Genomic DNA, 20,382 nt, shown 5'->3' on the forward strand with positions numbered 1-20,382 from the left:
CCCCCGGGACGCGCCTGGCTTCCCCGCCCCGGCTCTTCCACGAGCACCGGGCCTCGGCCCCTCCGGCCGCAGCCGAGACTTGAGCAGCTGCTCGGCACCCGCCTGCCCTGCCCGCCCTTCCCCACCTCTCGCCCTTTTGCCTCCGGTTTGGGTGCCTTTCCCCCCTCCGAGCGGACCCCCGGCTTAATCCGCGCCGGGCTAGTCCGAGGCTAGGCTCGGGATGCGGCGAAGAGCCGCTACGTGGCGGGGAGCGAACGTCTGTCTGCGCCGCGCTGCGGAGCGCATCCGCAGCCCGGGTCACTTCAGCCCGTTACTTCCTTCATCCCGGAGGCCTGAGGCCTGGCCTGGCCGAGCCCAGACGGCTCCAGCGTCCCGGGTTTTAAACCCAGCAGCAGCTCCCGTCGCCCAGGGAGGGGATGGGAGCGATGGGAACTGGGGAGAAGGGAGCTCCTGCGGGCTCCGCGTGTGCTGCAGGCCGGGCAAGTGCCGCTAGGAGCAGAGAGGTCCTGCGGGCCTGAGCCGGGAGGTTTAATCCAAGCCCGGGATTGGCAACAGGAGGTAGGGTCCCCATCCCCGCCCAGCCTGGGGTCGCTGTCAAGCCCGGGGAACGGAGGAGGATTCACCGGGGATGGGGAGGAAGAAGGACTCCCAGCCCTGTGGCTGCCCCCGGTGCACTGGACCCTGCCTCCCCGCAGCTGCCAGCACAGGGCACCAGCTGGGGGAGGTCAGACAGGAGCTGGATCCCGGCACAGGGGGTGCCCAGGAACAAACTCCCTGCTGTGCTTCGTGGAGCTGGATCAGGGCCAGTCGCAGGCAGCAGAGCCCCAGCGCCTTCCTGCAGCAAGAGGAGACCTGGGCGAGGAAGGCAACCCCGGCAGGCCTGGAGGAAAGGCTGGGTCCAGTCAAGGGCTGACAACACTCCTAGGGCTAAACAGGGGCAATGCTCAAGGCCCCTTCCTACTTCTTGACCCTCACCCCAGGCTGTTCAACCCCCACTTCCCTTTTCATTTCCTTCCCCTGGGCTCCTACCTCCATTCACCTGCTGAAGCCATCACAGGTGATTTTAAACCAGGTGCGAGGACAATGCTGAGGTCAGCAGCTTCCTAGCAGGGCCCTTCCCCACGGGCATTGACAATAGGGTAAAACACGCAGGAGCTGGCACCATAGAGCCCTGCCAGGCCCAGAAGTTTGTGGAATAAATACCCTTGCGATGCCTCCACTGCGTGGGCACAACACAGACATCACTGTGAAGTGGGGAAGCAGGGACACGGCGAGGACGGCACATCAAAGCGCAGTGCCCAGGACGTTCCAGGCTTGGCCCCTGCATGCCGCCTCCTGCCCCTGGGACCAGCTGGCCTGGTCCTTGGCCCCGCTGCACATTCCCTCTTTGTACTCTGTGCAGTTTTGCTGGAGGGGGAGGGCAGCTGCTGCCTCAGCTCAGCTCCGCTCAGCTTCGCTCCACTGGCATCCGCAAAGCCCATTAGCACCAGTTGCCCCCATGCACCTCTTTGCAATTTGGGCAGCTTCCTCTCGCATTTTTATTTGTTGTCTTTGCAGCAGACAACAAACCCTGCTGCCGACAAAGGCAGGCTGAGCCCCCTTTTTCAGGTCGGTGCTGTGATTTATTTCTTCCAATACATTTCATTATAAATTCCAGAGAGGGAGAGGAGGAAAAACATAGCGCAAATTTATTGCTGTAAACCCGCACGGGCAATTTTCTCTATGGCAGTTTCTCAAGCAGTTGAGGCAGGGTGGGAAATTGGCCCTTTCTCGACCGGGATGTTCAAAGGCACCAGGATATTTTTTGGAGGAGGAGTACTTCCAAATGGTTTCCTGAGGAGTTATAGCTGCAGGGGTAGCTCCTGGCCTCCAGCGCACTTGCAAAAAGGGTTTCAGTAGCAGACTACGGGTAAGAACCTAGATGTCTGTTCCTCACCAGGCCAGGCAAGTTACTGTGGCATTTGTCAGAAGGGAACAACGCTCCCCCCCCGCCCCCCGGATGCTGGAAGGGAGAGGGAGAGTGTGGATGAGTTTAGCAAGTGGTGCTGAGACTATTCTCAGCTGCCGGGATGAGGCTGGGCAGTGCTGCTGAAGCCAGCGCTTGAGACTTCCAAGTTCACTCCACCTAACTCAGCTCATTCATCTCCCCTCCCTTCACTCCTCATTTCACTCCTGTTCTTACTCTTTGTTTCTTGCCGCTACGAGTCCACTGCTCCAGGCCTCACGCTGAACTATTTCACTAGCTTGGGACTTCCCGCTTCCCACTGGGACCTAAAAGGAGACTTCTGGCTGACAGGGCCTTGGCTGAGTGACCTTAGCACAGTGTGTGCACCCTCAGTTGCCACCAGATCTTAACCCCAAGCAAGGGCAGGGCATCAAGGAAAATTCAAGGAAAGGCGATCTTACTGCCTTTGGTAACTGCGATAATGCCCTCTTTAAAGTTGAGCAGAGATGCTCCCACAACGCGCTCCGTGCAGGAACAGAGCTCTCGGTCACACACTCCCCTGACTGCTGCAGTCACAATCTCCAGCAGGCTTTGCTTGGCAACGCCGTCCCCACTGTGCCTAAGAGAAATGGATTAAATGACTTGCCCAAGGTCATGGGGAACCTGTGGCAGAGGAGGGCATTAAATACAGGTGTCTTCATTATCAGCCTAAAGTTCTGACCACCGGAGCCAAGCAAGTGGTAAAGCCAAGGAAACCCCAGTTTGAAACAACCCACTCCCAGGCTCCCTCCATCCTCCCCTGTGGACAGATCAGCTTTCCCCTCTGTGCACGGTGAGTTCTAGTGGCAGAGCCAGGTGATGGTTTGCCTTTGCGCGGCTTCCTCCTGTTTAGCGTTTCCCCCTCAAATCCCATTCTCCCAGCCTGCCCTACCCCAGGCCCAAGCAACTGAGCCACTGCCAGGAACAGAGAGCCTGCCCATGCTTGGGTTGCGCCTGATGGAGCAGAGCGGAGAGCCTGCCAGGACGACGGGCCTTCATCTCTGTCCCCACCCCTGTGCCCTCTTGGCAGATTTTGTGTTTGGTAGGGAAACTGGAAAAATGTGTGATGCATTAATACACTGGTGACCCCCCGCTCCCCCACCGCCAAAATGTCTGGCACGAAACAGTAGAGAACATCAACAAGAGAGTGGTGCCGTGGGGGGTCTGTGGGGAGAGGCATCGCTTTGTGATTCATTCCCCCGCCGCTCTCTGTGTGTTCCCATTGCAGCTGCAGAGAAGTGCTCCAAAGGCCAGGCGTACCACCCAGTGCCTACCAACTGCCGAGGCCCGCTGGAAGATGCCCGTGATCTCAGATGCTCCCCGGTGGCTTCTCTGGGCAACCTGAGGGAGCACATCTCCCCTGAACTCACGGACTCCATGGAGCTGTCCAAGAACAAGAACAAGAAGAGGAGGAACAGGACAACCTTCAGCACCTTCCAGCTGGAAGAGCTGGAGAAGGTCTTCCAGAAAACTCACTACCCCGACGTGTACGCTCGGGAGCAGCTGGCACTACGGACAGACTTAACAGAAGCCAGGGTGCAGGTAAGGGGAAGAGGGTAGGGGGTATGTCTGCAAGGGCCCCTGCTCATTGCCCCAAAGATAAAGGCATGAGGTTGCCTTTGCAATAGCTCCAGCTACACTTGGATTATACAAGTCAAGCAGGGTCAGGTCTAGTTTGTACAAGGATGAGAGATGAGGAAATGCTTCTTATGTGTCACTGATGACATGGAAGATGATGCTCTTTCAGGTAATGACCCTCTCCCCTAGCTAGGTGCAAGGCAAGGTGTCACCAGAAGACCACAGTGCACAAGTTCTGCCTCCCTAAGCCCTTCATCAGTTTACAGCTGATTAGTGCACCCCTCCTTGCCTAGTATCCTTGATGCAAAGCACTTTGTACTGTTAGGAACCTGCCAAAAGCCACCCCAGGTGCAGCTGCATTTTAGAGGCAGCCCAAGTTTCTCTCAGTCTCATTTTGGCCTGGCCTTCTCCTTCACTGACATCCTTTAATAACATCCTACTGCATTTCTAGAGCAGCATCCAACCTAGCTGGCAGGTTCCCACGGCTGGCACCCTTAGTTATGCTAGGGGTTAGATTGGAGTGGATTACTCATCCCTCTAATAGATGGAGAGGTGACACCCAGGGCGATCCTGGCAAAGAGCAGGACCCATTTCTGTATTGGCACCACCTTTGCATCAAGCAGGCTGAGCTTCTTCCAGAGGCAGCTTCATGCTATTTCAGTCTTGTGTTGGAAAAGGCAGAGGACCTGCTTTCAGGGGCACACAAGAGTGCAGATACCAGACTGAGTGAGAGTGATGAGCAAAGGCAACGGTGGGAAATTGGCTCCCAGGACTTGCAAAGCGCATCTGGATAGCAATCCACCCAGTCACTGGCTATTAAATATCACTGCAGAGGCCAGGCCAGCCTCCAAATGTAATTCTGGGCAAGGAAGACTATCCCTCCAGCTCAAAAATGGAGACGGCATCCTGCTCCCATGTGGGGCGGGGAGACAGGAGGAACATTCCTTGGCCTCAGCCAGCAAGCACGCTTGGAAGGGGGCACGCCATGCCGATCTGTCACCCAGCCAGCGGCGCACTGAGTGTCACTGGGAAGCCCCATCTGAGGCTGTCTGGAGGTTAGAAGCTACTCCTATTCGCTGGAGGTGAGACTGAGGGGAAAGCAAGAGATAGGGTTGGAGCCAGTGTTAAATCACCAGGGTGACGGAAAGGGCAGAAAGTTTTTGTGGGTGGGGAGAAGAGCCACAGCACGGGCAAGAAGAAATATGCAGAGCTCAAAAGGAATGGGCATTTCAGGAAGGAACCAAGACACCAGATTCAAAGTGCCCCCGAACTTGGACCCAGGGGTTTCTGGTTCAGCTGGTTACACAGTTAGGGGCTGATCATAAATTTCTCCCCAGGATCTGAATGGTGCAGACACATCTGGATTGCAGGCTGGGGTTTGGGCCCACCTCTGACAGTCTGTGCTGCGGCTGGTGATCTAAGCAGAAAGACAGGAGGGGGCCAGCCAAGGAGAGGCCTCAGTCTGGGGTAATTCCAAATTCCAGGCGGCGTGCAATCCAGTGCCCAGCCCAGCACTCATCCGGAGCAGGGATCATTCCCTATCAGTGGCCTCTGCCTTGAAGAGCAGTGATGGAGCCTGTTAGAAATGAGTCCGTGCCAGAGCTCAGGGGGAGGAGGGGCCGAAACGTGAAACCCAGCTCTAGGGAACCTCAGCTTGGGAGATGGGAACACGGGCCTGTGTTGACATCACTCCAACAGGAAGACCGGGGCAGAGCTGCCACCGTCTCTCGTGGAAGGTAGGGCAGGGTGGCACCTTGGAGCTATTCCACCGGCTGAAGCGGCTGACTGCAACCAAGCACAGTCCATCCCTAGGGTCTGACAAAGTAGGCTGTTGCCTATGAAAGTTCATGCCTCTCTGACCCAGTTCGTCTCCAAGGTGTCACTCTTGCCTGACTTTGGACTGACACGGCTGAACGCCCCTCTGCATTCTCTTGGAGCACCTTGCAATGGTATCTCAGGAGGTTCCTGCCCAATGGAGCTGCCTGAGGAAGTAATAAGACTGTTTGTAACCCAGGGCAGGAGCCACCAGACATAGCACCTCGTCCTCAGCCTCTCCGGAGAGAATGCCGCTAGTGTTTCCTGGACAGCCCCACACCATAGCCATCACCGTGCGGCAGCTCCATTGCTGCATCCCAGGACTGCACAGCCTGCAGTAACAGATGGACATCCGCAGGTTATTCCCCTGTACAGAGCATGGATCTCAAGACAATACTCACTGTCATGTATAAGGTGTATCATCACAAAAGACACTTAGTGAAACCTGAGAGCTTGGAAGCTGCAAACAGAAATTGCGCGTACGGTAAGTGCCCAAAGGCTGCAGCCATTCAGACACAGCATCTAAGAAACTATTTACTGCCTGGTTATAGTGGTCAGGCCAGCAACCTGTACTCTGTACGTTCATGGAGAGGCAAGACACCTTTTCTCCTTTCTACGGACTAGTTAAAAGGCAGAGAGTCCTTGGAGACTGAGCCGGCGCAGTATGGGAAATTGCAAGATAAATGTGTCATATGCCACCCAACAGATGAATATCAAGCTTGCCCTAGAGACACTAGCCATGCTACAGGGTGGGGAGTTGAGTTTGTGGTCCCTTCCATCCTAAGCCAACAAGGAAGCCAGTTATTTCTGCCTGCGATGGGATTAAATTTGTGCTGTGGACACCTGCCAACTAGGAACTAGACCAACGGCCTTTCAGTCACCATCCACTTCAGAGGTTCAGATATAATGGATCGGTTGTTGTCGGTCGGCTAATTCAAGAACATGCTTTTCAAAGGAACAGGCAACTTTCTGGGCAAGAGCAGTTTCATCCTTTCAGGTGGAGACAACGGCTCCATCCTTTACTTGCTCCATGACTGGAAACATGCTTGGGACTGATCTCATGCTGATCCCCGATGCGAGAAGAAACAAGCCCATAATGTCAACACAGAATACAAGCCTTGAGATACCCGCATGTGGGTGACACTTGCCCATGCCCACCCTCTGCACCTTTGGCTCTGGTCAACCCCTTGGTCCCTCATTAAGATCACAAACTCCACTTACACCACTGGAAGTAACCAGATGCGAGTATTGCATGTCCCATTATCACGTTGCCTAAACCATTTAAAGCGACAGTCAGCTGGGGGGTAGTAGAGTGGCAAGGTCCTCTGTGCTACAGCCACATGGCCAAAGGATGCCCCAGGGTACCACAGGGCCCCTTAACCCCCAGCCACATGCCACTATGAGCCCCATATGCTCAGTAGGTCTGGGATGCGTCTGACCCTCTTCTGTTTCAGTGCCTCTCTTTGCTAAAAGGGGCGCCTTTGCTCACTCATTTTGCACCATCCCACAGGTCTGGTTCCAGAACAGAAGAGCCAAGTGGCGGAAACGAGAACGTTATGGGAAGATCCAGGAGGTGAGAAACCCCTTTGCGGCCACCTACGACATCTCTGTCCTGCCCAGGGCTGAAAACTACCCTCAGGTACTGGGACAAAAAAAAACAAAAACAAACAGGCACATTGGTGTGTCCTGTCCCCCCACCCCACACATGCCACGTGTGCGCACACACAGACACACACACACCACCGTTGTGTCTCCAGTTATGTTCTCGCTTACACTGGCATAAGTCTGGATTTGCTCCACTCAAGGTATTGCAGTTATTTCCAAGTGGTACCAATGTAAACGAGAGGACAGCCTGGCCCCAGACTTCCTGGTGGAGGAAGAGAGGCAGCCACTGAACCACAGCACATTATGCCCCATTCCCAGGCCTTTGCTCACTTCACGTCACCAGCATAATTTTGGGTCTCAGTGGCGGCTGCCCTCACATTCACCAGTTGTATTTCTAATGCCCTGAGGACATCCCCAACTTGCAGGTCCCTGGCCAGAGTTAGCAGAGCCTCACGTGTGAGGGAGCAGGACTTGGAGGGAGCGGTCCCTTCTCTCCAGAACCCTGCACTGCGTAGAGATGATCAGTAAAGCTCGAAGCTCACAGAAACGCCTCTGAGCTTTTGCAGCCAGCATTGCCAGAGAAGTTGCAGGTTACCCCATCTGCATGGGAAACCTGATAGCGCCCCCATGAAGCATACCCTCCTACTCACTCCACCCCAAAGCCCAGAAACGAACCAAGGGCATCGCCTTAAAGCAGCCTTGAGTGCCTGAGACAGCTGGAGAGCAGCTCTGGTCCCATGCTAGCTAGGGCTGTGCTAAGCCAGCTCCACTCATTTCTAGGCTTCACCATGTCCAGAGCAAAAGCAATGTCAAGGCTCACCCCAGTGGTAGTTAGTTAGCTCATTTTTTTTTCCCCTTCAAAGGGCCAGTTCACATAAGAAAAAAAAAAACAAAACACATCATTTATGGGTAAAGTCCCTTCACACCACTGTAAGGAAGCATCAAGGAGCATTAAGAGGCTTTCATGTACAAGATAATCAGGGCCCGGGAGTCTTCCACTGCTGCCAGATAGAGGGATTAGTCCTTTAGACCCTCCCTGAAAATCCAAGGTTCAGATCCCTGCAAGCCCAGATGGCCCTGGTTAAATGCAAGGAGTTCCCAGGAACCATTTCCAGCGAGACTGGCCGCAGAAGCTGGCTCCTCTCTGGCAGCTCCCTGTTTTACGATGACTGGCAGGACAGTGTATAGTTAGAAACGGGTTCAGCTGGAGCGATCGGGAGAGAATTCCCGTGACGTTTTGGTTTGGTAAAACGAGCAGCCGGGGTTGCTACAGAGTCAAGTCCGGTTTCAGCCAAACCCCCAAAGCTCCCCACGTTCAGATAAATGCCCCTCGGATGCAGCTCATCCCCAAAGGCTGCGGAGCCGCCACGGTTTCTTAGCACCAGTGCTTAGGTGCCAGTGAACCTCCAGAGCTGGAAGCAGGAGTCTCTCCCCTTTGAGCTGTCGCTCCGAGTCCTAAGTGAGTCATCCTCACATGATTCAGACTCGGAGAGGACTGGATGCAACACACTCAGCGAGTTGTGCATGGATTAAATCCAAGCCTCTGTCTACATCTTGGACCAAACTGAGACCAATTGTTCTCCAAAGCCTCAAAAAAAGGTATTTGAATTTGTTTAATTATTTGCAGGGATCCTGGCTTTCTCTGGGGAAAAAAAAAATTCCAAATTTTCTGATTTTTAAAGAGTAACCCCAACTCACACTTTTCCATGATTAAAATGAAGCTACATACATACCTACTTCATTATATTCACAGACAAATGTGACTTTTTCAAATCAGAACATTTGGGATTTTTTTTTTTTTTTTATCTGAGAAAACCAGGATCCCTGATTATTTCCCAGGCCAAAAAGCAGAGTCCTAGGGATCCTTCATCAGGGTATATCTGGAGCACGTGAGATCTTGCTGGAAAGCCTGCCCTTGCAAGATTTCCAGCCAAACGCTGCCAGACTCTAGAGCTTTCATCTCAACGTCCGCAATAAGCCCCACTTGACCTGACCAATGTCCCAAACCTTTGATTAGAGATGGACCCAGCTCGTGATTGCCAAGTCAGGTGAAACCCAAACCCCCAATCTCTGTGAATTTCTTGAGTACCCCCCTTGATCGTTAATGCATGGATTCACATTTCTGTTTCTAAACACACTCCTGAACGTTGGGCATTGGAAATACAGGACAGGGTGGAAATGTAATCAGCATGAGACCATTTTTGCACTTGCATTTTCCACCATGTGGACCTTTTCCATAGGAAGGGTTTTTCGGCAGCAGTTTTCAATTAGAAAAATGGAAGTTGAATATTTCATTTTAGGTCAGCTCAGCATTGAACTACACTTCCTTACTGTGACCAAACTACATCTCCCGTGAGGTGATGGGAGACCCAGTCTCCTCTGTTCTCATCCACAGACCAGGTTCCCTGTGGACTGAGTGTCAAGGAGCAGTAGGTTGGGCAGAGAGCCAAGCCCATAGGAAGGGACTGGGGTCCCCCAGCCCGTACTAGATCCCCACAGAGAAGTGCTAGGCGGTGCTGGGCTGACTCAGCATGTTCAGATTTCTAAATACAAAAAAAAATTTTCTTTGTCAGGATCTGGCTATTGATTTATTTTTATTAAAAATAATGTTGATATATATGAGAATTACCCAGGAGATGTATATCCTAGTTCTCCCCTAGCCCCATGCCAGCCACATCACAAAGAATACAGGAAGGGCAAGAAAAATGTGATTCTTCCCCTCTGTTCGGCACTGATGAGGCCACATCTGGAGTACTGTGTCCAGTTTTGGGCCCCCCACTACAGGAAGGTTGTGGACAAATTGGAAAGAGTCCAGTGGAGGGCAACAAAAATGATTACGGGGTTGTGGAGATGGCTTCCGAGGAGAGACTGAGGGAACTGGACTTATTTAGTTTGCAGAAATGAAGACAGAGGGGATTTAATAGCAGCCTTCAACTACCTGAAACAGGGTTTCAAAGAGGATGGAGCTGGACTGTCCTAGGTGGGGGCAGATAACAGAAAAAGGAGCAGTGGTCTCAAGCTGCAGCAAGGGAAGTTTAGGGTTATATATTAGGAAAAACCTCTCTCACTAGGAGGGAAATAAAACACTGAAACAAGCTAACCAGAGGTTGTGAAGTCTCTGCACTGGCCACGTCTGCACGTTCATTAATGCGCAGTAGTTATTGTGCATTTAGTTTAGTAACTATAGCGCACCAGCGCAGTTTTTTTGTTATGCTTACTGCGCAGTAGCCTAATAACACTGCACAGTAGTGTATGAGCACGGTTTTTGACTGCCACACAACTACTCAGTGTTATTAGTCTACTGTGCAGCAAGTGTCTCGTGTAGACACACCCACTTAGAGGTTTTTAACACCCAGCTAGACAAAACCCTGGCTGGGATGATCTAGTTGGGGCTGGTCCTGCTTTGAGCAGGGGGTTGGACTAGATGGGAGCTCCTGAGGCCCCTGCCAACCCCCCTTCTCTATGATTTTATGAATGTGCCCCTCAGTCCTCCACTAATCAAGCCTTGCTTTTCATTTTGCCTTCCTCCAGCTGCAGAATAACCTATGGCCCAGCCCTGCACCGGGGAACCCTGCAGGCCCCTGCATAATGTCCCCTGAAGGTATCCCATCCCCCTGCATGTCTCCATACCCGCATTCCCATGGGAATGTCGCCGGATTCATGGGCATCCCTGGTTCTCCCAACCACCATCCTGGTATCAACAGCCTGTACTCCATCCATAGTTTCCCCACTTCGCTCAGCAACCACAGCTTCGAATCAGCCTCAGACAACGACTACAAATCCCCCAGCCTGGTTACACTGAGAATGAAGTCCAAAGAGCCAGCCAGCCTGCTTAACTGGACCACATGATCTCCCTGAAAGAGCCCAGGCTGCGGACACAATTCACCCCCTGGGGTCTAGGCCACTCTCAAGGCTGGTTCCCCACAAAGGAGAGAGAGCAAGCCCTTCACCTGTGGTTCCCTCTTCTCTTCAACCTCCCTGCACTCCAAGCCCAGCAGCTGGCACCTCAGAGATGACCAGGAGGCCAGGGTTGGCATGACCTGAGGAACATGGCAGCCTCCACCCTGCATGTCTCCTCATACCTCAGGTACGTGAGGGTCATAGACACCCCCAAGAAACACTTGGTGATGAACAGGTTTCAGAGGCGACACAAAAGCTCCTATTCTAACCCCATTTTCTGCATTCCCCAGGCGTAGCCTACTCATGGGTTCCTTTGCCTCAACTTTTGCTTCATTGTGGCTCATGTTGGAGGCAACAACCAGGCATAACAATTGCCAGAGCCCTAATGTGTACACCACATACTGCAAGTGTGGGATCTCCTAAGGAACGAATGGCCAGGGACACTGGAGCTCCCATTGCTAGGAAGAGTGTTGGGGGAGCAGTCTAGTGTAGATGCAGTTTCATGCATATATGTCCATGGCTAGGGGGTAAAAGACCACGAATGGCACAGCCAGCTCTTCCAGGTCGCTGCTCGCCAACTCAACCTCTCCTTCTCCTGGCAGATCCCGAGAGAGGCCATCACAGATGCTGGTCCTATACCCCATGGTGCTCCTCTAACATCCTGAAGGCTGCTCCCATGTGTAGACAGCACCTCGGGGTGGGTAGGGGAGGCTGAGAATCAAGAGCTGAGACTTGGGGCCCAGGGAGAGTAATTTCTAATCTACCTGGTAAGAACAGCCTGCAATCTGCGCCTGGCATCAGGGAGAGGAGAAGCCGAGGAGATGGGGTCCCGAGAAATCCTACCTCCTCAAAAAAAAATGCAGAACCAGAAGGAGGGAAGTCCTGGAGCCAGAAGTCAAGGGATGTGTTAGCTACTTATAGGTAGAAATTCCCTGTTCCAACTCACCCCTTGGCCTTGGTGATTAGCCAGTTGTGTGGGGCCTTACTGGACTCCTCCATTAAGGTCAGGGAGGGAGTATTTTGTGCAATCTGGTTTATTTATAAAGAATGTCCCTAAAGACAATAGGAAGAAATGAGAGGAGACCATTGCTTTGCTCAGTGCCCGAGCCATCTCGCTCTCTCCAGCACGCTTCTTGCTTTCATGTTGCAGTCACGCATACCCCACACAGGCAGCTTCCAGGGAAACCACCCACATCATGTGGCTTAGCTTCTGCTCAGGCTTTCACATGGCTACTTGCACCATGGACAGTGGCTCCTCTTGTTTCTGGTGCCCGTTTCTTAATGATATTGAATTGCTCCCTCGTTCAGCCTAGATGAGAGGTGACTAGCACACCCATCGGCTTCAGCAAGGTCTGGGATTGCACCCAGATCAAAACTCATGCCTGTCACTGCAACAAAAGTGCAGTAGACAAGGTAATCCATTCAAGGGCAGAGAAAACGCAAAGATGGTGCATTAGCAATTTGGGGGTGTATTGTAAGGGGTTCGTGCGGGGCCAGTGAGATTCACCTTCCTGGGGACACTTGCCTAGCTTACCAGAGCAGCAAATAATCCAAGATCCCTCCCCATTTCCCACATCTGGGCCCATCTGCAGTTCTGAGCCTCAGAAGGGAATGAATCCACGTCCAGGAGCCAACCCGAAATTGCTAGTCTCCAACAGCAGCAAACGCCCCTGGGGAAGGATGGGTGAACTGCTTCAGAGAAAACCCATCAAGCCTCAGACCTTTCCTACAGCACTTCATGAAAGTTCAGGGGCTTTGTGCAGAGAGAAAGACCATCAGGTGGGAGGTCCTACAATGCCGCTGGGAGGTCTGGGGTCCAACTTTTTCCCATAGTTCAAGGTCAAAGGGGCCATTACACCACTTAAGCCGATCTCCAGCATTAGACATGCATTCTGCCAGGCACTCCTTGTGTCATCTTGGGTAAAGCACTTGACACTGGTCCCCAGAATAGGTTTTTTCCTTTAAATTTGTGATGTAGAAGGAAGATCTTAAATATTGGGATTCCCCCCCAGCTTGGTGCCACACAGTTTACTTAATATTAATTCATTACTGTTAATCATTTATATTCTAGTAGCACCTAACACTCTGGATGAGATCAGGGTTTCATTATGCTGGGCGCTGTAGACAGCAACAATAAGAAACAATCCCAAGGGCATGAAGGGAGTCTGTAACAGATCTGTACATTAACCCCAGCTCAGCTAAGTCCCAACTCAGTGCACTAACCACAAGAGCATTTCTTAGGGCGATGTCTTTTATGGGACCAACTGCGGAGTTGGGATAGAGTTAGACAAGTTCTGAATGCAAGACTAGCTTTACCAAGTCCGAGAGCATTGAAATACCTTGAGAGAATTTCTTCTTACTGCACTTCTAACCCACCGCAAACCAGAAACCACTAAAAAAGACCTTGGGAGAACATAGTTACCAAGCACAGAGGGGCCTGGCAGATGTCAGTAGAATAAGCACGGGCTTGCATCCGGAGGGTGAGAATGGGAGCTGGGAAGCCTGAAGCCTGTCCTACTGTGGGACTGCAGCACTTCGGTCCTCTGGTTTACTCACTTGTACAAAAGGTGGCTCATGGCAACATCCTACCCCATCAGAGAGCTGGGACATTTAATCTGTTAATCCATATAAGTGCCTAATATCATTGCATCCAAACTAGTTTGCCAGCTAACTCGTCCCCCCTGGGGTTGCCTGAATCAAGCCAAATACAGCAACTATCTGACAGTACAACCACCACCCTTGTGGAATAAGCCCCTTAGTCTGCTGCGTTTCGCTCTTTATTCCATATCCTGCTGGTTCTCCAATCCAGAAATGGAGATGGATTAGGGCCGTGATGGATCTGAGCTCCTGGTTTCTAACGTGGGAGGTTTGGGGGGGACTCCACTCCACAGGTTCTTAGGTGAGGATCATTTCTCCCTGCCAGCACCAGCGTGCTGAGCACAGAGCCACGCTCCCAGCTGGAGACATGGGTCTCCCAGAGATTACAAATGTACGTTGCACATTTAGAGTGATCTTGGGACACCACCCAGAGGGACAGCTCCTGATGCTGTTGTGGGTCGCCCTATATACTCCCCTCTGGCAGTCATATTCTTTAAATCGGAGCTCTCTAATAGGACATGCAATGAAGTGGACTGGCCATATTCACACTGCTGGCAACCCGGACAGGTGGTCCTGTACAGCAAACTCTAGACTGGAGATAGCCATACACTGTACAGGAAACTGTCTGAGGCTCAATACTAGAAATCCATATAGAAGCATACACAAGATCCTGCAAAGAAAAGCCCTTATGGAGCCCTAAAGAGGCACTTTTGTCATGCAAATTGACAAGACAAAAATAATAGGAAGAACCCTCATGGGCACCTAAAGGGCATATGGAGCCCCACAAAGCTCTGCCTACTAGCTAACTACATCCAAGAAAGGCATGCCTACATATACCCTGCAACTCCAGGCCTTTCCTGGCAAGTGCTCAAATATGGGAAACAGCGAGCAGCACTCAACCCTCACAAGCTATTTTAAAGGATATGACTTTATATTCCTATATACTGCAACAAGAGGCCTCACGTGGACACCCCACAATGGAAAAAGCCATAGTCTGCATAAGAGAAGCTACTCTCCGTAAAGGAAGTCCCATACAGGAGACCTCACTGGAGATGGCCCAACTCCCAGTAGGAGAGACTCCATATTTTATTGGAAATTGCTCAAAGTAGAATGCCAAAGCGAGCATAGCCATCTCCTCTCTCCACAGGAAGTGCGTCTCTTTGCTAACCTCAAGTCTAATTCATCCTAGCACCCTTCCATTGGCTGGGATGTTGGGTAGCAACCCCCCCACAGGGGTGGGTGCGGGTTCTGGAATCAAAGCCCTATGGTGCAAGTCTCAGCTGCAGGCCCGGTTTGTGCCGATACATCTGCAAAGGTTTTGCTATTCATTTATAAACAATAAAACACATTTTTAATAAGTTATTTATGGCTCCTCCAGTGCTATGAAGGCAGCAGCTCTCGATTGCTCCACAGCTGGGGAACATTTCTGAGCGAGCCGGGGCACAAGGTTTCAGCAGCATGATTAAGTGCTTGGCTCTCCCAACACCTCATCCCGGAGACACCGCCGTTCCATTTTTCCCTTTGCAAGCCTGTGCTCAGCCACGCTCATCTTGTCTGCTTGCTAAACTACACGCCTTGCGAGTACCCATGAGTGCTGCTCCATTGGTGGGCACAGAGGTGTAGACAGGGGCTGCAAGCATTTGTACGCACCAGCAGTATTACAGATGCCAGAGGCCTGCCTACATGACAGCCACCGCTGTTGGAACTACACAGGTGCTTTCAGAAAGTTAGCCAGTGCAGATACAGGAACAGGGACCCTCACATGGGACACACACTTGGCCACTTGCACTATTCCTGTCGCGTGCCACACCAAGCGCAAGCGATCCAACGCACACGATATGCATCCAGCAGCCAGTCTCACCGGCCTTTCCGCAAGCAAGCAAATATGGCCCCTTCGGTTCTTTCACGATGCCTTTTCCTTGCCACGGTTAGCTGCTCAATGCCACTGCAAGGCCCAGCCTCATCCCAGGGTGTGTGTACGGTGCGATACTGCAGGCCCCTCACATCATAGCCCCACTCCATTGTCATTGCTCCATCCTGAGCACAGCGGGTAACGGTCCTGGCTGTTTTGGGTGGAGTCGCTTCGCAGGGCTGTATTTGAGAGGTAGAAGGATGCAACACCTTACCAAGACCACCCCCCTCCACCCACACGTAGGGATGATGCCAAGTGACTGTGGGGCCCCTCACCCTAAGCCATTCAACTCTTTATTAGAGCTCAGTCCCACGTTGTGCTGGCAAGCTGTCCACCGACTGAGGCTGCTCTTTACAATGTGAGAAGCAGGATGTGTTTGGTAATCCCTTTTACTGGGCCAACTCTCCAGTTGGGAGAGAGGCGATCCAAGCTTCTGGCACACGGCACCCTTGCTTGGGTCAAACTTGTCTAACACCTCTCTAAACTATACAGTTGGCCCAATAAAAGTTATTACCAAATCCATGCTGCTCCTCACATAGCTGTGGTGACGCAGGGACTTGGACAATAGGCTCCTTGCAACGCACCTTTTATTCACAACCATTAACACCAGGGTTTGGACTGTGGAATTGCTCCCGTGTCACATGACATCTACTCTCCAGCTGGCTGACTCTCAAATAGCAGGCAAGCTGCCCTGCGAGTATTTTTCTTGTGAGCCCTCGTGCAAGTGCCATATTTTCTTGCATACAATGTGCCCCAGAATATAATACGCACCTTATTTTTAAAAGGTAGAATGAAGAAAAGATTTCCACAGTCGTGGTGGCACAGAGCAGGGACAAAGCTACTGTTTCACTGACTCGCCCTCCCTTTCCTCCTTAAGGAAAGCTGAAATAAGAGAAAGGAAACCAGGAGCAGGTAGCAGGCAGCTAAACTGCACTAAGGTTAACTTGATTAGCAGACCTAATGGTCCCGGGCAGTCTGGCCAGTGGAGACGGGGGCATAGTCTAAAACACAGGCTAAGTCAGGGTTTGAGAGCCACATTAGCAGATCCAAAGGGGAAACCCTGGGACGGGGTCCAAAAACACAGGTTGGGTGAAGGCTCAGGAGGCTGAGATCTAGTTAGCAGATGCAGCGGGCAATCCAGGGGCAAAACATAGGCAGGGGCAGCGTCCAGGAACTAGATGCCAAGTTACCAGATCCAAGGGAAAATCCACCAACTGGAGTCCAAGAACAGAGCCAGGCAGGGTCAGGAACCAGGAAAGCCATGGAAGACAAGAACAGAGACTTCCTAAAGCAGACCTTAGTCAGAACCGTTGCCACAGCTGGAGAGAAATGGAGACGCTGCTCTCCCAGAAGCCAGTCGAAAGGCCCAGACAGCAGCCAGACGGAGGCATTAGCCGAGTTAGGGCCGCCAGGCAAAGCCACAGCCAGCTGTGGCCTACAAGGCAGTTAGCCCAGGCTGGGCTGGCTGTTAGGACTCCTGACAGTGAATTGTCAAGACCAATAAGGAGAAGTGATTGTTAACATCCCTGGAGTGAAGAACAATTAGCCATTAAGTCAATTGAAAAGCTGCCTGCATAGTAATGCAACAGCTACTGCATTGTGGAGCAGAAATCAAAGCAGGGAGCTTCTCTTCAGGGCAGAAAGTCAGCTTCCCCGCTTTACACTCGCACCTCAGTTTGTGGGGGCTGATTACAGAGAAAAGGTAGGCACGTTGCAAGAAATGTGGTATTTCTCTGGTGGAAGATGGTACAATGCATCTCAGTAGCATCCTCGTGGCTTTCTCTTCCTGCACTTCAAGAGACAAAGCAAGTTGTCCCGGAGCATGCAGAAAGGCTCAGGGCCAAGAACCAGACCCAGATCTTCCACCTCCCAGCCCACTGCATTCATCACAAGAGCAGCCTCCCATTACTCTCAGTCTGCAGTTGCCTGCTTAAGAGATACTTCTTTCCCCTTCTCCTTTATGGAGCTCAGCCTGCTTCAAGAAAGAGAATCCAAACATTAATTTGCTCCTGCCTCACACCCGCTGGAGGGAATGGCAGCATCATTATCCTCTTTGGGTGGATGGGGAAGCCTCCCTGCCAGAGCAGGGAAGCTGACTTGCCCAATGATAAAGTCTGCAGCGTAGCTCAGAAATAATCCAGGAGCCCTGAATGTGCTTGAGCGGTCAGAGGTGGATTCAGGACCACTGGGCTTTATCAATTTGGGGGCTCTATCTTCTGCCCAAGGCACTAGGATCATTTCAGGACTCCTGCGTTCTAGTTACGGATGTAAGAGGCAGCGTGGACAAGTGATGAGAGCAGCAGGTTTGCAGCCGGGTTAGCACTTCGCTTCCTCTGTAGCACCCCCGGTCAGGGCCGAAAGGTAAAAATTGCACAGACCACATTTCCCTTTTGCTGGTTTCTCTCCATACACAGGACCTCAGGGTTTGCCGTCAACCAGAGCAGGGCCAAGCGTTTAGGTTGGCAAAGTGAGTCTGGCAGGAGCCGCTGGGAAAACCCCAGTGACTGCAGCACAGCCTGGAGGAGGAGGAGTTGCGGTTTGCAGCTGAGGGGCTCTGGGGCAAATCCCCACCAGATTTCTGCTCACAGACAGCCCCAGTAGCCCGTCTGCTCCCCCTTGCAGCTACTTGAGTCCCTGGGCAGAGACGAAAGCCAGGGCTCTTTCTTGTGGTTTCTGAAGCATTAACCATTCAATCCTGCCTTATCTCTCCAGGACCCCGGCGGGCTTTACGAGAGGAATAAATTCAAGCTGCACAGGCCTCCCATTCCCAATAAACACAACCACATTTCTTCACAAAGATCAACATCCCCCTCCCAAGCCGTCAGCCTTGGAAACACCAGGACACTAGAAAAACCAAATTCCTTCCAATTCCATTAGCGCGGGCCTGGCAAGTCACCATGTGCAACTAGGGGAAACAAGGCAACAAATCCCACTAGTCTTTGCACACCAGAAGCACCAATTACCCGAGCCCTCCCCAAGCCCTGTGGGGACATGGCATGCCCCATCTCATGGATGGGGAAACTGAGGCACAGAGCAGGGAAATCACACGCACGCAGTGGCCAGGCATTTTGGTAGCGCCACGAGAGGAACCCGGGAGTCCTGTCTGTCAGCTCCCACCCCAGCCTCTCCTTTCCAATAAAGACTAACCACTGGTTATTCCTAGTATGATGGCACCCAGCAGGGACCAGGACCCCATGCTGCTAGGTGCTGTACCTACGCAGTAAGTAATAGTCTCTGCACTGAAAGGATCATTAGCCTTTAAACCATGGTGTGCCCACTGCAGCTAGACAAGTGAGGCAGTTTTGTGGGGTCCTGAGTGCCCTGACACTATTTTGGGGCTCCTCCAGGACACTTTTGAATGAGCTTTTGAAACAGGCTGCCGCTCGGCCCATCCATAACTTGTGAGCTTCGAGTCCAAAAATGTTGAGAACCACTGCTGTAATGGTAGCAGAGCCCCAGTGGCCTGGGCTAATGCAGCAAGATCTCCTAGCTCAGGCAACAGCACTGCTGTGTTTGAGACCCAGAGGCGCCAGGGCCAACGCTGCTGGCAATAACCCACCCATGGGTGCAGTGTCTCAGTAGAGATGCTGGTCCAAAGAAGCCCTTCCAGATGCTCCTTTGATTCTGGGTGATGAGTCCCTTGCCAAAAGTCCCCTCATCCCCAGCAAGCCGGCTTCCTCACTGCAGTTGCTTCTGACCTATAATAGTCTATTTTTTTGGATGGGCTCCCTGGGGAAAGCCCCCCAGCCTCAAGGTACCCACCTCATAATACAACCCAGAGGCTGAATCTCAGGCCCCTGCAAGCCAAAAGGAGTCTTTCTATCAGCTTCAGCAAGCCATGGGCCTAAATGCCCCCGTGGGTATCAGTGGAGCCTCTCCAGTTTGCAAATGACCCCCAGGGCCAGAGATGGGCTGAGCTCCTAGCAGGATGCCCATACCTCATCCAGGGGATCTGCAGACTGGAAGGCAGAGTCCCTCTCCTCCCCTCAGAAGGAGCCTCCTGATCCGTACCAGATGGACAGCACCTGGCCCTCCCAATCCAGCTCGGGGCTGGGTAATCTTGAGCAGGCAGGGGTGCACTGGGGAATTCAGCAAGAAACAGGCCGAGGGCTCACCAGCCCCACTCCAAGCAGTAATAAGGGAATGAATCATCTCTAGTCTCCCTAAAAGCCACTTATGCATCCCAGCCTCTGACACACAAAGCCCTGCCTGGAAAGCCGCAGAAACTCAAAGCAGCTGTGGCTGGGAGGCAGTGGCAGCCAGTGGAAGCAGCCAGAGACACCTGGAGCAAGGAAGAAACCTCCTTCTCCACTCAAGCCCAACGCGTCCCATCCTCCACTCCACCCGTGTTGAGGTCAGGCCCAGTGCAGAGCTGTGCAGGGACTTGCACCCTGGGGACCCTCTGTGGCTGGTCTTGCTGGCTCCAGGAATGGGGTGGGAGAACAGGTGCCTCTGGCGGTCCCCCTGCCAGTGCGGGGAGACAACTGATGGGTTCACGCCCCACATTACAGGCTGGTTCTTGGCTTACACCCCTGCCCCTGAGGACACACAGGCAGACTCATCCACACGCTGCTCCTCCTGCTAGCCTCACAGGGCACTGACACGAGAGCCAAGACGTGGAAAACACACCAGCCAGGTGGGTGAGGCCACTGTAAGGGGAAGCGAAGTGTGATTGCAGAAGGATATCTGCCTCCCCCCCACCCCACCTTTCCTGGCTGCTGCACATGACCCTGGGTTCATCTGTAACTGCAGCCCTGGGGCGAGGAGTTATCCAGGTCCCAAGGATGCAACCCCCCCAGGATACAGATCACGGCCTGGCTTTGGCAGTGGAAGGGCAACTCTGCAGCCAAGGAAACTACTCCAAAGACATGGGCCCAAGCCCCAGCTCTGCTCCAGGCTCCCTTGGGGCTTTTGAGTCAGTCATTGAATCACTCCATGTCATAGGTGAGTGGTAGGGGGTGCATGGGGATGCACGCCGCCACCCCCCCCC

General features: G+C 52.6%; 2 protein-coding genes across 2 annotated transcripts in view; one reads left to right on the forward strand and one right to left on the reverse strand.

The window, feature by feature from the left end:
* Positions 1-3,082: 3,082 nt before the first annotated feature.
* ALX3 (ALX homeobox 3) lies at positions 3,083-14,844 on the forward strand (the record flags this gene model as incomplete). Its single annotated transcript, XM_019546169.1, has 3 exons — positions 3,083-3,526; positions 6,888-7,016; positions 10,514-14,844. Coding segments are annotated over 3 exons (891 nt in total), but the record flags the coding sequence as incomplete, so codon positions are not given.
* The window catches only part of STRIP1 (striatin interacting protein 1), a 36,646-nt gene continuing 25,959 nt past the window's right edge, over positions 9,696-20,382 (reverse strand). Inside the window, exons 22-23 of the mRNA XM_019546264.1 lie at positions 20,007-20,011; positions 9,696-9,705 (exon numbers count right to left, since the gene is read on the reverse strand). The gene's annotated coding sequence lies outside the window, so the exon portion shown is untranslated. The remainder of the gene's footprint in view (positions 9,706-20,006; positions 20,012-20,382) is intronic.

This window comes from Crocodylus porosus, unplaced genomic scaffold (assembly GCF_001723895.1).
Source record: "Crocodylus porosus isolate Cpor-Errol unplaced genomic scaffold, CroPor_comp1, whole genome shotgun sequence".
In the NCBI taxonomy this organism is placed as follows: Eukaryota; Metazoa; Chordata; order Crocodylia; family Crocodylidae; genus Crocodylus; species Crocodylus porosus.